The 18,412-nt window shown below is 39.0% G+C and overlaps 1 protein-coding gene across 2 annotated transcripts in view; it reads left to right on the top strand.

Annotated features, from left to right (window-relative positions):
* Positions 1 to 18,412, top strand: part of TAFA2 (TAFA chemokine like family member 2) — a 448,530-nt gene that overhangs the window by 294,087 nt on the left and 136,031 nt on the right. For both annotated transcript variants that reach the window (XM_038549855.1, XM_038549856.1), the window contains exon 2: positions 17,823 to 17,929. In XM_038549855.1, coding sequence (XP_038405783.1) covers positions 17,824 to 17,929 — 106 coding nt within the window. In that variant the 5' untranslated portion in view covers position 17,823. The remainder of the gene's footprint in view (positions 1 to 17,822; positions 17,930 to 18,412) is intronic.

Here is an 18,412-nt window from a genome sequence, read left to right as displayed (position 1 = left end):
CCTCCCTCCCTCCCTCCCTCCCTTCTCCCCTCCCCTCCCTTCCCCTCCCCTCCCCTCCCCTCCCCTTCCTTCCTTCCTTCCTTCCTTCCTTCCTTCCTTCCTTCCTTCCTTCCTTCCTTCCTTCCTTCCTTCCTTCCTTCCTTCTCCTTTTCCTTTTCCTTCCTTCCTTCCTCTCTCCCTCCCTCCCTCCCCTCCTTTCCCCTTACCCTCCTTCCCTTCCACCTCCACAGGCCCTCTCTTCCTCCAGCTAGTATTATTTTGGCAAATAGTTCACTAAATTTATTTCCAGACATGGATATTTTGCATCTTTTTTGAGGATTAAAAAAATCTATGGTCAGGGCACCTTTTATAAAAGTCCAAAAAAATAAATATAGTAGGACTTATTTTAAAGTATTCTATTTCTTTTTGTGTATTTTTTATTGGAGTTCGATTTGCCAACATATAGCATAACACCCAGAGCTCATCCCATCAAGTGCCCCCCTCAGTGCCTGTCACCCAGTCACCCCCACCCCCCGCCCACCTCCCTTTCCACCACCCCTTGTTCATTTCCCAGAGTCAGGAGTCTCTCATGTTCTGTCTCCCTTTCTGATATTTCCCACTCATTTTTTCTCCTTTCCCCTTTATTCCCTGTCACTATTTTTTATATTCCCCAAATGAATGAGACCATATAATGTTCTTCTCCGATTGACTTATTTCACTCAGCACAGAAAGTATTCTATTTTAAAGCATGGAAAATATGATAATTTTTATTAAAAATTTTTATTTATAATAATGTATTTATTAAAATACTAATATCATTGCTCTCATTATCATACTTTTAAAAAGATCTTATTTATTCATGAGAGACAGAGAGAGAGAGAGAGAGAGAGAGACAGGCAGAGGGAGAAGCAGGCTCCACGCAGGGAGCATGTGGGACTCCATCCCAGGTCTCCAGGATCACACCCTGGGCTGAAGGTGGTGCTACACCCCTGAGCCACTCGGGCTGCCCTCATTATCATACTTTTAATGGAAACAATTTTGGAAGACCTGGTTTTGAGTTTTGGCTCTGCCACCTGACTTTGACCTTGAATAAGTCATTTACCTTCTCTGAGTTTGTTTCCTCATCTCTACCAGGTAATTATATCTTCCAGCCTCATGGTCATGTATGTGTATCAAATGTGATCATGGATGTGAAAGTTCTTAGGATAACATATGGCACTATGCAAGGGTGAGATATTTTATGGGGAAGTAAAGCTAGCATATGGTTTCTCAAGTGATTCTCAAACTAGATTCTCAAACTAGATTTCAAAACTTGGAATCTGGTTAGAGTTAGGATGTTACACATAAGATAAAATAAAAATTTAAGGTATCCTACTGCCTACATGGGATAGAGGTGTTATTGGACATAAGAAAAAGTGCATGATCACAAGATAACCAAACTCAAAATTAAAAGGACAGTTATACTGTTTCTTCCATTTATTAATTTATTTATGCCACAAATACTTATTCTGTACCAGCTCTATGACCAGAAGCATCATAATTGCTGGGGACAAAGCAGGGAAATAGCCTAGATTCTTGCTCTTGTAGAGTTTGTGTTCTAGTAGTGAGAGAGATGGAAAATAAAAAGTAAACAGATAAACATTATGATTTCAAATATTGTTAAGTGCCATTAAGAAAAATAAATATATGGGCACCTGAGTGGCTCGGTTGAGTATCTGCCTTTGGCTCAGGTCATGATCCTGGGGTCTTGGGATTGAGCCCCAGAGTTAGGCTCCCTGCCAAGTGGAGAGCCTGCTTCTCCCTCTCCCTCTGCTGTTTCCCCTGCTTGTGCTCTCTCTCTCTGTCAAATAAATAAATAAAAATAAAAAAAATGTAGATATATGTGAGAGCTGATGAGCCAAACTGTTCCCATTATGACTCTTGCTGTATTACCTTTTTAAATGTATTTTTACTGAGATAAGACACACATAACTTAAATTTTATTAATTTTAATCATTTAAGTGTATAATTCAGTAGAATTAAGTACATTCACAATGTCCTACAACTATGACCACTGTCTGGAACTTTTTCATCATCCCCTAAAGAAACTCTATACTCGGGGATCCCTGGGTGGCGCAGCGGTTTGGCGCCTGCCTTTGGCCCAGGGCGCGATCCTGGAGACCCGGGATTGACTACCACGTCAGGCTCCCGGTGCATGGAGCCTGCTTCTCCCTCTGCCTGTGTCTCTGCCTCTCTCTCTCTCTCTCTCTCTGTGACTATCATAAATAAATAAAAAAAATAAAAATTAAAAAAAAAGAAACTCTATACTTACTAAACAATAATTCTCTATTTTCCTCCCACCTCAGATCCTGAAAACCTCTCTTCTACCCTCTGTGTTTATGATTTTCCCTACTCTAGATATCTCACATTAGTGGAATAATATTTGTACCTTGGTGTCTGGCTTATTCTACTTAGCATGTTTCTGAGGTTCACCCATGTTGTAGTATGTATTGGCATTCCATTCCTTTTTAAGGACAGATAATAATCCACTGAATACACACACCACATTGTTCATCCTTTGACAATATTTACCTATTTTAACATAATTTGGTTATGGGTCTAATTTGCAGAATACTTTAAAATCCATTGTACATGGAAGAAGAGTGTTAGTTTAGGGATTATTGGTTAGATTGTTGTAAAATCCGTAGCAGTATCTGGCTCATTTGATTTGTGTAATCTATCTGACGTGTCTTGAATTAAGTTCCATAAATGAAGTGGGGGTATGTAAATTGGGAGGAAGGTCTGTAGTCTTCGGCAGGTATGAAATGACAATGACTGTAGTTCAGACCAGTCTTACTCCCCTAAAGTAGGACTTCACTGTGTGTTTTTTGGAGCATTTCTTGAAAATAGATCAGGTAATAGGCTTCCATCACCACCGTGAGACATAATTTGACAATCTAATAAGTCTCACTGCTGGGAGAATTTCTCAAGATGAACATTTAACCCCTGACTTGCACACTTGCAGGGTGATTGCATAGTGCTGGAACATTCCTGCTCTGTGACTGAGAAAACCAAATTCATCCATAAGGAAAATGTTAGGGATAGACAGAAAGTTGATGGCAGATAAAGTAGAGTTAGTGCCTCTTAAGTGATTGATGTTATTCAAAAAAGGAGGTCCCAGATTTCGGGAAGAGTTAAAAAAGTAAGATTTACAAAGGGGCTGAAATCTTCTTGGAAAAGGAACAAACCAGAAAGCAATACATTACAGAGCTCACTGTGTAGACAGAAGCTTACAGAACATGGTGGTTGCTGCTTTGATTCTTAATTGGTTGAGTTCACAGCTGCTTAAGCTATTAGCTAAAAGCTGAGCATAGTACTTCGCTATATTAAAATCTGATAATGTTCCACTCTTCCCTCAAAAGGAGCTCCTTAAGATATATAAAGTTATGAACGAATATCAAACACAAAGAGTGTATATAAAATGGAGTTATAAAAATGCATGTGTCCCAGTGTCACCATCTCTTTTATCATACATCATGAAGTTGATGTGCCTAGAGTTTATATATGTGGTTGTCCCAAAATCTTAGCTAAAGAATAATTCTTAGAACAAAGTGAACTCTTGATTAAACAAGCTTTTCTTGGACCTCTTTCTGTTGGTTTCTTTTCAGGACATAAAGTGACTTGCTGTTCAACACATAGTTGTTACTGTCTTTTTCATGGTTTCTTTGCTTTCATAAATTTAATGATAAGGTGGAAATGTGTTACTACTGGTTCCTTTGCCGGGGGCGGGGGGATGGTTATATAAGGAGAGCCTTTCAGTTGACTTCCTTCCAGAAGGTTCTATGTTGAGGGGAAAGTCTGTGTTGTAATGTTTGTTTGTTTTTTTGGTAAAAGGTATATTTCTCTTCTGAATGTGAGAATATGTGTCCTTATTGGACCACAAACTTTATTCTAGCAAGAAATCCTTAAAGATTATTTTTTTTCACTCTTCTCATTCTTTTACTCCTTTGCTAGCATAAAGGAGAAGGAGCTGAGGTGGAGTAGATTTTTTCTGGTGCCTCATTTCCCAAGAGAACAAGTACACTAGAGTAGAAGAAAAAGAAAAGTTGTTAAGTAGTCCTAGGACTAACAGAGTAGACAAAAAATTAGAGCTAATTTCATGACCATAAATTATTTGCTTTAATAGCTATCTAAGTTTTGTTAAGTAAGGAAAGAAAATACTTTATTATTAATCTTCTTGTGGTCCTTAGATATGTGTACAGGGCTGGGTTTTTTTTATTTATTTATGATAGTCACACAGAGAGAGAGAGAGGCAGAGACATAGGCAGAGGGAGAAGAGCGGGCTCCATGCACCGGGAGCCCGACGTGGGACTCGATCCCGGGTTTCCAGGATTGCGCCCTGGGCCAGAGGCAGGCGCCAAACCGCTGCGCCACCCAGGGATCCCTACAGGGCTGTTTTTACCATGCATACTCACAAAATTAAATGGTAGGTTTGTGATTTAGCCACCTATGAGGGGAAGCTTTCTCTCTTATTCTACTTAGTGATACTCTACCCAACAATTATGAAACGTAGCATCTCTGTCATTCAGGAGTGGATGCTTTGTGAGTTGTCTACGTACTGCCTGACGCCCACAACTTGTTCCTAGACATTGTGTGACATAGGTATCATTGCTGTAAGATGGAGGGAGGAGGTGAATCCAAATTTTCCTGGTTGTTGATGCTTTTGCCAGAAATTTTTATAGGAGAAGAGATTGAATATGAAATGAAGCTCTGTGCTGTCTAGATTTCAGTGATCCAGCCCTCTTCTTTATAAACGTCGTGAGTGCCCCACCATTTGGTGGTACACATGCATTTTATATTAAATTATATAAGCTAGGTTTATTTACAATTAAATGGCTTTATTACATTTTGAGTTTTAGCTCAGTTACACTCAATTTTGCTTATGGCTCATTGTTTGACATTGTATATTTCTTGTTACAGGTGGTTCAGTATGAAATCTTGCTTTGATCATACCATATAACTATACTGCCTTATGTTTATTTTTAATTTAGGAAGAACATATTTAGATTCCAGAAGCAATAATCCATAATGTAAAATAAAAATCAATAAACAATGGTAGGGATAGGGCCACTAAATATGAAACAAATGCAGAGAAATAACATAGCTTAAGGTTAATATGGTCAGGTGCAAAGACATATGAAATTTATTTATTTATTTAAAGATTTATTTATTTATTCATGAGAGACACACACACAGAGAGAGAGAGAGAGAGAGAGAGAGAGAGGCAGAGACACAGGCAGAGGGAGAAGCAGGCTCCATGTAGGGAGCCCGATGTGGGACTCGATCCCGGGTCCCCAGGATCAGGGGGCTGAAGGCGGCGCTAAACCACTGGGCTGCCCGACATATGAAACTTAAATTTGATGGATATACTACCCTCAAACCATCTAAAGCCACGAAAAAAAAAAAAAAAAGTAAATGCCTCAACAGGGCATGAAGAAAGGAAGGACATGTCTTTAGTACTGGCCTCTACATGCCTTGTGGTGCTTATCAGCCACACGTGGAGGTCAGTCAACAGACTTTTTCTTATTTAATGGAGAGTTAATCACAGAAGAATTTTAAACAACACTCTATTATAGCAAGCATCTATAGATTGCTTGCAGTGTGTCAGAATGTGTGCTTAATACTTTACATAAGTGAACTCATTTACCTTCCCAACAGTTCTTTGCAGCAGTTATTATTATTATCCACATATTATGGAAGAGGAAATGGAGGTTTTATGAAATTAAACAGCATATCTCTAACAGCTAGTATTAACCAAGTCTTGACATCCATGTCTGATTTCAAACCTCATACTCTTGATTGCTGTACTATACTAAATATGCTACTTTTTTTATCCATAGAAACAATTCAGAATCTTCAAAATTGCTAGGAGAACTGCAGCCAAATCAAAGAAATGGTTTTTAGTCATCTGTCTGTATGCAGAAATGTCTGCATGCAGAAAATAGTAAAAAAAAAAACAAAACAAAACTAATGGTTTCATTATTTTAGTATCTATCAACCTCAAAAATTTTAAGCTTGTTTTTTCTTGAGACAAGCATGTTTCCACTTAGAAGTCAATATTAGTTTCTTGCTTAAAATAATACAGTTGAAAACTAGGGCAGAGTCAGCAGATTTGACAACTAATATTATAGGACATCCAGCTAAATGTGAATTTCAGATAATATTGATAAGGGATTAATTTCCAAAATATATACAGAACTACAGTCACTAGCAGAAAAAAGATTTAAAAATGAATAGAGGATGGACTTTCTTCATAGAGTTGGAACAAATAATCCTAAGATTTGTATGAAACCAGAAAATAGCCTGAATAGCCAGAGGGATGTTGAGAAAGAAAACCAAAGCTAGAGGCATCACAATACCTGACTGTACTACAAAGCTATGATCATCGGGACAGTGTGGTACTGGCACAAAAACAGACACATAGATCAATGGAAAGAATAGAGAATCCAGAAATGGATCCTCAACTCTATGGCCAACAATCTTCGACAAAGCAGGAAATTGGATAGTATTTCCAATGGAAAAAAGACAATCTCTTCAATAAATGGTGTTGGGAAAATTGGACAGCCACATGCAGAGACTAGACCATTCTCTTACACCATACACAAAGGTAAACTCAAAATGGTTGAAAGACGTACATGTGAGATAGGGATCCATCAAAATCCTAGAGGGGAACACAGGCAACAACTTTTTGGAACTTGGCCACGGCAACTTCTTGCAAGACATATCTATAAGGGCAAGGGAAACAAAATGAATAATGAACTCTTGGGACTTGCCCAAGATAAAAAGCTTCTGCACAGCAAAGGAAACAGTTAATGGAACTAAAAGGCAACCTACAGAATGGGAGAAGATATTTGCAAATGATGTATGAGACAAAGGGTAGTATCCAAGATTTATAAAGAACTTAACAACCTCAACATGCAAAAAAAAACCCCCAAAAAATCCAGTCAAGAAATGGGAAGATGACATGAACAGACATTTCTCCAAAGAAGACCTACACATGGTGAACAAGCACATGAAAAAATGTTCCACATCACTTGTCATCGGAGAAATACAAATCAAAACCACAATAAGACATCACTTTACACTGGTGAGAATGGCTAAAATTAATGACAGGAAACAACAATTGTTGGAGAGGATGCGGAGAAAGGGGGGCTCTTTTGCACTTTTGGTGGGAATGTGAACTGGTACAGCCGCTCTGGAAAACTGTGTGGAGGTTCTTCAAAGAGTTAAAAATAGAGCTACCCTCTGACCCAGCAATTGCACTACTGGGGATTTATCCCAAAGATACTGTTGTAGTGGAACGACAGGACACCTGTACCCCAGTGTTCATAGCAGCAATGTCCACAATAGCTAAACCATGGAAGGAACAATGATGTCCTTCAGCAGATGAATGGATAACGAAGATGCGATTATCTCTCTCTCTCTCTCTCTCTCTCTATCCATCCATCCACACACACACACACACGCACACATACACACACAATGGAATATTTCTCAGCCATCAGAAAGGATGAATACTTACTATTTACATAGATGTGGATGGAGGGTATTATGCTGAGTGAAACAAGCCAATTGAAGAATTATGATTATCATATGGTTTCACTCACATGTGGAATATAAGAAATAGTGACAGGGACCATAAGGGAAGAGGGGGAAACTGAGTGGGGGAATAATTAGAATGGATGACAAACAATGAGAGACTCCTACTTCTGGGAAACAAACAAAGGGTTGCAGAAGGGGAGGTTGGTGGGAGGATAGAGTGGATAATGGGCCTTAAGGAGGGCACATGATGAGATGAGCACTCATCTCATGTTATGTGTTGGCAAATTAAATTTATTTTTTTATTAAAAAAATTTTTTAAAAGATTTTATTTAATTATTCATGAGAGACACACAGAGAGAAGAGGCAGAGACACAGGCAGAGGGAGAAGCAGGCTCTATGCAGGGATCCCGACGTGGGATTCGATCCTTAGGACCCCAGGATCACGCCCCGGGCCAAAGGCAGGCACCAAACTGCCGAGCCACCCGGGCTGCCCACAAATTAAATTTAAATACAATTTTTAAAAAATTAAAAAATAAAATGAAACTGGATAGAGGATCTGAATACTTTTCCAAAGAAGACATGCAAATGGCCAACAGATACATGAAAGAGGGCCCAACATCACTAATCACCAGGGAAATGCAAATCAGGACCACAATGAGATATCACTTCTCATATGTTAGGATGGCTATTATAAATGCCAGTAACAACCACAAAAACAAAAGAAAATATGTGTTGGGCAGGATGTGGAGAAATTGGAACTCTTATACACTGTTGGTAGGAATCTAAACTAGTGCAACCAATACAAAAAACAGTATGGAAGTCCCTCAAAAAGTTAAAACTAGAACTACTAAAAGATTCAGCACTTCTAGGAATCTATCCAAAAGAATTGAAATTAGGATTGGAAGGGGTATCTGCACTCCCATTTCCTTACAGAATTATTCACAATAGCCACAATATGAAAACTACCCAACTAAAGTCTTAATATCTCTTTTTTAAAGATTTATTTATTTATTCATGAGAAACAGAGAGAGAGAGAGAGAGAGAGAGGGAGAGAGGCAGACACAAAGGCAGAGGGAGAAGCAGGCTCCATGCAGGGGGGACTCCAGGATCACGTCCTGGGTCGAAGCCTGGCGCCTAACTGCTGAGCCACCCAGGGATCCCCAAGAGTCTTAACCTCAATACACTGGTGTCTGTCTACCAATACACTGGACACTTAATTCTAAAAGTGTTAACTCACCTTTCATCAGACCATGCAGTGTGTATAAATGATAAAAGATGTACCATGTAAAGATTAGTCATTTTATTTATAACCTACAGTAAAGAGATACAACAGTATTTCCGTTCTCCAGTATCTTGGCACATAGGTGATTAAAAAAAATTCCAGATAACCAAGAGCAAGCACTTCATTTTAGCCCTTTTCAGTGTACACCTGTCTAAAATGCACCATGTGCTTTTGGGACTCATTACAGAGAGTGGAGCATTATTGTTAAACTACTGTCTCAGTGGGAACTCAGCCAGTGGGCAGATCTGGATTCAAGACTCCGTTGCCACTTAGGTCTTATCTTCAAATTATTCTTTCAGATTCTAATGTGTAATCTGGGGATATTAATGCATGCAGAGCTTAGTTCAAAGAGTTATGAGGATTCAATGATACATTAAAGAAGCTGATATATTTTAAGCCAGCACATTTAAAACTGTAAAAATATATATAATAATAATTTCAGTTAGCATGCTATGCTCTACTTCTCTCTCGGGGCATTTGAGGAGCATTTGTCCTTGCACCTAATGATCCGAGAATGCTATGTATTTATAGATTTGGTATCTATTCTCTATTATCCCCGTATCACTATTCATTTTGCAGAACCATCTGAAATCTCTGTTCATTAGCCCTGCCTCCATTTTAAGCCTGTTGCTTAATATTCTCACTTTTTAATTCTGTAGACTTAGGACAAATTCCTAAAAGTAAGTTTACTTCCCACCTATGATTAAAACATGTGAGCTCTTTTCTTTGTTGCTCAAAGACTTTTTTATTTCTCTCTCATTCCTAGCCAGGAGGCTATGCTTCAAATATTAATAAAATAATAGCTACAGTTCTGGTGTCTATTCTCTTTTGTGGTAGATGCTTTATATACATTGTTTTCATTTCTTAAAACAATCCTGCCAATTTGTAATAGTGTCATGCATTCCATTTGTGGGCATTGAGACTCAGAGTTGTTAATAGCTAAATGGATTTATCAAGCTTAGTTGTGTGGTAGAGGCAGTATCATACTCAGGCAGGCATTTCTGACTTCCAAGCCCATACTCTGAGAGAAGAACCTTAGAAGAAATAGTAATACCTCTGATTTATCATACATCTTTTATTAAATTCAAACTGTCACATGATTTCTTGTTTATTATAGTGATTTGCTGCTTTAGAAAATAGTGACATTACCAATTTTATAGATATAAAAGGAGAATAAGTGAGTCTTTTGTACTAACAGATGCACAGCAGTACAGGTGTCTTTTTAGTGCTCTCATAAATCTCAGGTGATTTATTTATTTTTTGCTTTATAGCATTTTTGTCTGTTTGTGGTATTAGAGCTAGGAGTCTAATTATAATACATTTCTAATTCCTATCATTATAGTCTATAGGTGACAAAGGCATTTGGAAAAAATAAGCACTTTGGCTATACATTGCTAGGTATACGTGCTCCCTGGTTTTTATACCCACCAAAATTGCAGTATTGTGGCAAAATGAATGGAAGTATAACATTTGGGTGAAAGAAGGAGGCAGTTATGGTTCTTAAATGAAGTCTATATTTGCTGTCAGTCACAGGCAAGCCTTAGTAAGGAACCACCGGAGCTTTTTTTTTTTTTTTTTTTTTTTTGGCTAGATCTTCAGAGTTGGCTTAATTGGATAAAATCCCAAATGTAGATTCATCATGAAGCAGTGATATATCCAATAAAATGAAAATTTTAAAGCAGTTGATTTTTTAAAAAAATTGAAGAACTAAGATTCCAAAATCTTTGTTTTGAAGTTACCTAAGGAAATAGAAGCTAATCATAGGACTGGCATATGAAAATGCAACTCTCTAAACTTGTGATCATAATTTAAAAGATGGAACGTCCAGATTCTAGTTGGTCAGCAGGAAGATCTTAATGTAAATATACTTGGTGAGTGTGGCGTAAGTACTGTACTGTATGAAAACAAAATAAGGGGGCACCTGGGTGGCTCAGTCAACTGATTAAGCATCTGCCTTTGGCTCAGGTCAAGATCCCAGGATCCTGGGATGGAGCCCTGCATAGGGTTCCCTGCTCAGCAGGGAGTCTGCATCTCCCTCTCCCTTTGCTCCTCCCTCTGCTTGTGCATTCTCTGTCTCTCAAAAATAAAAAATAAAAAATAAAGTCTTTAAAAAAGAAAAGGCAGCAAAAAAGGAAAAATGAAAATGTCTAGAATCAACTAACTCAGCTTCTGGATGATATATAACACATGGTATAGGATTATTAGAAATATGTCATTGTCTCTTAAATGTGTTACTATTTAAAGTAACTAAATACTCTTAATAGGTAATAACATGTAACTCTTAAATGTGTTACATATATAAGAATGTGAAATACTTTAATCATTATCTAATCTCAATATGGATGTTACTATCTACCTCAAAGGTAACTGCTGTTTCAGTAAATAACTTGGATATAATAGCCATAGTATTTGTCATAAAATGCTAGTCAAGTATGACATAATTTTTGGATAAAACCAACAATGTTGTGAGATTTGTGGCTCTGAATGTCCTATTTTAGTAGGGTTTTTCAAATCACCAATCAGCAAATAAAGACTAATTTTGGAAGGTGCATTTGTTTTTGTATAAAATAAGGAAAATAAAAGTGATAATAATAAAAAAATAATAACACTCTGGTAACAATATTGTAATAGCAGCTTATATTTGTAGAATATAAAACTGTACAAAAACTGGAATCCTCATACTCTATGCTCATTTTGGCATCCTTCCCTTTTCTCTTCCTTCTCACTCCTTCCCGCTGCTTGTGCACATCTCTCCAGCTACCACTCCATCTTCTCTTCTCTGCATGTTTCTTGAGAGAGCAATCTGGTCTCTGTTTCCATTTCCTTGTCTCCCACTCAGTCTGCCTCTTACTTCATCTCCTCTCACTCCACTGATATGTACATCAGTCTTGCCATTGGCATTCCTAACTGCTGAATATAATAGAAATTTAATTGTTTAACTTAGAACAGGTAATGAAAGTTCATTGAAAGGATTCATTTCTTTTGTTCTGATTAAAAAAATCAATACGCTACTTACTCCATTGAACATATATTGCTGTTCTATGATGTAGGTATTTTTTTTGTGCTGGAGTGGTGATTGATAGATAGGACTTGCCCTCATGGAAATTACATTTTAATGGGAAGAAGAAGAAAATAAACACTAAAAATGTGTAAATAAGTGAATAACTTGAGATTGAAGTGGATGGAGCAAATTCTACAGGATACCGGGAGCAGGAGAGACTGTGTTTCTCCAGACTCTGGAGGGCAGGCTGGTCAGGGGGCACTCCGTGGAGGCAGTCATAAACAGCTCAGCCATTAGTGTAAGGTGTAGAACAAGCTTGGCATGAGGGTGTTGGTTTGCACCCTCAGAAGTTCCCTGGGTGAGGTCTACAACTGGCTCCCATACATGAGGGGCAGGGAGAAACTGAAGAAAGAGGCAGGCCAGTCCACCCCCAACTGGCAGGTGGCAGGGTTAACGAGCCAGGGAACTTAGGTATGAGGCTTGTCTTGGGTGGCTGCAAGCAGTAGATCTCTGCACGCACCTGCCAAACTCTTTAAAGTATATCAAGTCCTTAATGGTGTTCGGTCATGTATGCCATTCCAGATGGCCTCAACAACATCTTACACTCTATGTAAGACTATAAGACTATGTCCTTGAATGGCTCCCACCATATAAACGGTGGGCAGAATGTATATTCCAGGACAGGGGCCTCTCATTGCCTGGATCTAGCTCGTGGGTCATTTATCAGTCATGTCCTCTCAATGACAACCCCCCCCCCCCAACAAAGGGACAGGGGGAAGGCCAGTGGGGCTGCAGTGTAGGGAAGGAAGGGAATGGGAATGTGAAGTGAGCTCAGAGAGGTCCAGGGGGTGGGGGGGTGGGGGGAGGTGATGTTGAGCTTTCCTTCCAGTAAGAAATTTAGATTTTACTCTTGTTTCAATAGGTAAGTAAATTCTGGGATTTAAAGCAAGGAGTAGGGTGGAGAAATAAAATCTGATATAAATTTCATAACATCATTCTGGTCCCTGTGAGGAGAAAATTGTATTATCAGTTGCAACACTCTTCCTCAAAAGTAAATTCCTGTACTAGATTGGGCTGTTAAAGTCCATGCCAGCACTAGGTTGGTGTAAATATTAGATCAACACAGAGAAAAGTCCTAAAAAGACCTTTATGTATGTTGTCTTATGTGGCCTTTATTTCCACAGAAGTGTCTAGCACTCAAGGGTAGCCCAGGAGGTTGGATTTTAGGTCCCAGCTTTTATCTCCCTTGTATGTAAGGCTTCCCCTCACCACCCCCTTCCCCTCCCATCTTCTCCTCTTTAGATCAGCTAAACTTACTTTCTCTTTTTTTATGGGGAAATGAATGATTTTTTAGTATCATAATAGTTTTCCAGTGCTTGGCTTATTTACAATTAAATGCACTTTTAACATTGGTGGGGAGGTGAAGGGTTTCACAGTCATTCAAAAGACTGAATCTCAGAGAATATAACAGAAACGTGTCACACAAAAGAAAGGAGTGGGAGAAAGTCTGAAGGCTTAATTGTCAGTCTTCTACTTTGACAACTTTTCAACATCCTTCACTGCCAAGATTACCATTGCTCCATTATCCTGTTTGCCTCCTGCTCCTTGCAAGCTGTGGCTGCTTGAGAAGCCATCTCAAAGTTTCGTCTGCTCTGTGTATTTATCCTTCAGTTTGCTGTTTCTTCTTCCCTCAGATTTTGCTGTTCAAGAAGTCACTTGTGTTTTGTCATGTTTCTTTTACAGATGAATGGGACAATTCTGAGAGCATGTATGGCCTTTGGCTGTGGTGGACATGTTTAAACTGGGGTCTGGGGGCACCTGGTGGCTCGGCAGTTGAGCATCTGCCTTTGGCCCAGGGCATGATCTTGGGGTCTCGGGATCAAGTCCCACATTGGGCTCCCTGAGAGGAGCCTGCTTCTCCATCTGCCTGTGTCTCTGCCTCTTTCTGTGTATCTCATGAATAAATAAATAAAATAAAATGAAGAATAATAAACTGGGGTCTGGTCCTTACATACTGGATGAGAAGGGGATGCCCCTTCCTCTGTGCTGGCATAGAGGGTCAAGGAGAAATGGACCATTCAGCTTTCTCCCTTTTGATGCCCCTTTGCTGAAAGCCCTCCTTCAGTTCGCTCACACATTATTGTTATGTGAAAATCAGTTAGAATAAAACATGTTCCAGATGGGATTCCTCCCTTTTTCTCCTTGTCTCCCCCACCCCACCTCTTTTTCACGTTCTTCTTTCTGTTCGTCTTTACTTACCTAATTGCATCCTAAAGGAATGAAACACACCTGCTTCCTCCTCATGGTGACAGCTACACGATATATTTGGCTCTAAGTTACCACCAACATTCAGCAAATATTTTCCAGTTACTAAGCTGACTCTTGGATCAGGCCCTAGGTATTCACAAATGTACGGAGCACAGTCCCTCTTCAAGATTCTTAGATGACAGGGAGGGATGGAGATGAGTGCAGGCAAATTACGATAGTGTGGCAAGTGGCTGGTGTGCATAAGGAAGGGCGCTCCACCTGGTCCTGAACAAATCCTACAGACGGCCTTCTCACTTGCACCCTGACCAGTGACTAGAGGTTGGCATTAATGAGAGTGGACCCGGGGATGAAGTGGATGGCTGATATGTTTCAGGTGACCTGGAAGGGAAATTTAGCTGCAGGACATTGAGGAAATATAGCACCTGCCTTCAGCTCAGGGCGTGATCCTGGGGACCTGGGATCAAGTCCTGCATTGGGCTCCCCGCAGGGAGCCTGCCTCTCCCTCTGCCTGTATCTCTGCCCCTCTCGTGTCTCTCATGAATAAATAAATAAATAAAATCCTTAACAACAACAACAAAGACTGTGAGTATGTGTGGAGAGGGAGATGGAGAGGAAAGGCTTAATCTCTAATAATATTAGAGATAGTACAAAAAATGCCTAACTTTGATTCATTTTTTTTTAAATCTTGCTGAGTGAGGGTTAAGGGTCTTCTGAACATAGAGGGGAGTCTTGTGAAGGTTTTGATCATATAAATGGTGTCTCATGATCCATAGTTACTTATTTGGCTACACTGGATCCCATCCAGTCAACAGTATTAGGCACTTACTGAGTACCTACTACTACAGACGTAGTCATGAAGAAGGGCAGACACAGACTTTGTCTCCAGTTCCAGAGGCTGACAATATCGGCAGTAAGAAGTCCAGCTAAGAGGCTGTCGGCCCATGATATTGGTAGTCTGAACTGCAATATTGCAGTAGGGATGAAAATAAGTTATGTTTAAGAGATATTCAGGAAATAATGCCGACTGAAGATGGTACTTGACCGGAGGGGATGGAGAGGGACGAGAGGGACAAGGCAGGGGTCTTTCCACATTTCCACATGTTGAACTGCATTCCCCCTTCCTTTCTTAGTTTGACAGCCTGGTGACTTTGTGGGTGTTTCCATTTCCAGATGCCTAGTTATCAGTTTGACCTGCTGTCAGTTCCGTCATCCCATTTGGTGGGTGCACAGTGCTATGGAAGATACGGCGGGTCATTGACCTTGTAGCAGAGGCCATTTGCTACGGCAAAGCTATTATCAAGAATTATGCTAAGCAGCTCTTCTTGTCAGATGAGTTTTGCTAAACTGTTCATTCTGTTATAGGATATGTGGTACAGTAAGGTTGCAGGAACCGAGTGTAGAGTGGGGGAGGCAGGATGGCTGCAAAAAATGTTCAGAAAAGTAGAATCTCAGACCCAAACTAGTAGTAAGTGTGCTGAGAGGAAACCAGGGCTATGTAACGGATGATGTAAAATGGGTGTCCGACTTTCTGAGAATACAAAACCAGATGATTTCTCTCAAAGGCTTCCCGAGAACATTAGTATCCTGTGTTACTCTGTGGCAAAAGGTTTCTGGAAAATGCTGCACACTCAAATAGGCCTCTTGTTAGAAGAGGATCTGGTTACATTTGTGGAAGTCAGAGGTCTACAAATATATTTGTACCCCCTCTCCATGTTTTTCACTAATATTTGTATTAACATGCTGTGGAATTGGTGCCTCACAGAATGCCCCGAGGTAAATGCTGGGCTAACCTAGTAATGCTTGTGGTAATGGTGAATGCTTATTTGGTGCTTATTATCTTCTGTGCGTAGTGTTAAATGCTTTACATGGACTGTCTCGTTGAGTATTCACATTGTCAGTGCTATCTGATGTAGATATTTATTATTATCTTCATCTTAATGACAAAAGAAATACTCTAAGTTATGAAGTAATTTGTCCAAAGTAATGTCAGTAGGCAGGAAACTGGACTTTGACCAAACAATCTAATCTAAGAGGTCAAGCACTTACCCCTTTGTGCATTATCTTGACATGTCATAAGACGAAGGTCCATGGAGGGCTTGGTGGATGTTGGTGTCACTGAAACTCTTCAGTCACTCCATGAATGGGACTGGCCTTTTGTGGCCCTCAGAGACCAAATGTAACATCCAAATGACTGGATTGTTCTCTAGTCTCATAGTCATTGAGCCCATATACATGCCAACCAATACAGCAGGCATTTTGCATGCATTACCCCATTTTATAGCAGAGGAGACTCAAGCAAGAGATCCAGGAAATGATACAATTAGAAGCCAGTGGAGCCTGGACTCAAATCCAGACAGTCAGACTCAAGAGTTAGTCATGCTCTTAATCATACAACGATGTCTCCTCAACATCTGAATTGGTGCACACAGCTTCCTCAGGCCAAGGAATGTTTGCATATATCTATATTAAAATATATGATCATTTTCAATGCATTTATCCATAGTAACAACTCCTTTTCAGAATCATACAAAATTATAGACATCATTGCTACCACTGAATCATGTTCTTAGAGATAGGATTTTTGGAAGATGTGAGGAAAAAGGTAATTTAGAGAATTCAAGAAGAAGAGGAATCAGATGAGGTCAGAAAGTGACCTCACGAACCTACCCAAAACTGTGGGTCAAACAAGAATGGAGTTCAGTATAGGATTAGAATCTGGGAAGGCAGAAATTGATGGACATATATTTTATATATGTCATAAATACAAATGAGTTGTATTTTATGTTAGTTTTGCTTACTCCTTAGCAAAGTAGTAGTTAATATAAGCAATTTAGAATAAGAGTAAAAATTCAAACCCAGAATTGCCTATTGTTAAACAAGATCTTAGGAAAATTTCCAAATTTCATCTTTGAAATGGGGATGGACATACGAATATCCCAAATTTGTTGTGAAGAACAATATAAATATTGCCACATAAAGTGCTAGAGAAACCAGGTGTGGGACTTTTATTATAGGTAGCTATTATTAGAACATCGCTTTGCTTTCCTGAGTTTTGTGAGTTCAACTTGAAGATGTTCACTTGGTATCTTGCATTGTGCTTTTCAATTTTTCTCCTTCTGATAAAGTACAAGGCAGTGGATTCCAACAATATTAAAACATCTGTGTGTCTGTAGTAGTGGCATTGTCAGAAGCAGTTGTCCCAGGTGACTTTTTTTTTTTTTAAGCACATTAGGAATAATAGATTTGAAATGAGTTTATTCTGGACAGGAATTCATTTAACACATTTTATCTAAACTGTTTACGCTGACCATTTGACTTGGCATTGAAGAAGGAATCTTTTAGGGAAAAAAAGTAAGATAAGTCACTTATTTAAAGATTATTCAAACAACTGTGCTTCGGGTTTTGTGAATAAGTTAAATCTATATTTATATGGAGACAAATGGTAATGTTTCCCAGTTGATTTAGGTTATTGTTAAATGAATGAAGACTGAGGTAGGGCCTCTCTTATCTCTTGCATCCTATCAGGGTACTTTGTTTGAAATACTTTTATTTTTTCTCCTTAGATTTTATACAGTAAACAGCATTTCAAATACAATAAATGCAATTTTCAGGTGTTCAGGTGTTAGGGAAGCTCTAAATGTAGCACAATTATACTGGAAAAGCAGTGATTTCATCTACTAAGCATTTTTATTTTTATATTTTTATTTGCAGGATGAGTAAGAGATACTTACAGAAAGCAACAAAAGGAAAGCTGCTAATAATAATATTTATTGTAACCTTGTGGGGGAAAGTTGTATCCAGTGCAAACCACCATAAAGGTAAGCTCTTCTGGTTTTTTTTTTTTTGTCCTCAGCTCTCTTTGGAAAGTGATTTCCTTTAACACAGACTATCATGTTCTTTCTTCACTGTTCTGTTAGTTTTACTAGGTACAGGTTCCCCTCTGACACTTCGCTTTAAATAAAAACCCAGAGAGTCATCCTTGAGATGGCGTTGATAGGGGAAGCATGATTGTTTCCAGGATTACTGCCATTTTTGCAAATAATGTTCAGAGAATATGGAATAGTGACTCTGTCTTTCCCCGTCACTTCCATTTTTAAGATACCAGTGTTAAAATGTTTAGCTGACATAATAATAAACATGAGTTTCAGATTGCAGTCATCCTGGTAAGGAAAGCATCTGTAATGATCTGTGTCTTCATAGTAAGTATCCATGTAAACTTCCCCTCTATGCTGTTTGTAGATCCTATGTCTCCATGCGGGAGCACCTCTTTGACCATTTTTTGGCCTCTATCCTTAATATGA

This window comes from Canis lupus, chromosome 10, assembly GCF_011100685.1.
Source record: "Canis lupus familiaris isolate Mischka breed German Shepherd chromosome 10, alternate assembly UU_Cfam_GSD_1.0, whole genome shotgun sequence".
Lineage (NCBI taxonomy): Eukaryota > Metazoa > Chordata > Mammalia > Carnivora > Canidae > Canis > Canis lupus.
Note: the sequence above shows the minus strand (reverse complement) of the source record. Positions and strands in the feature narration are given on the sequence as shown.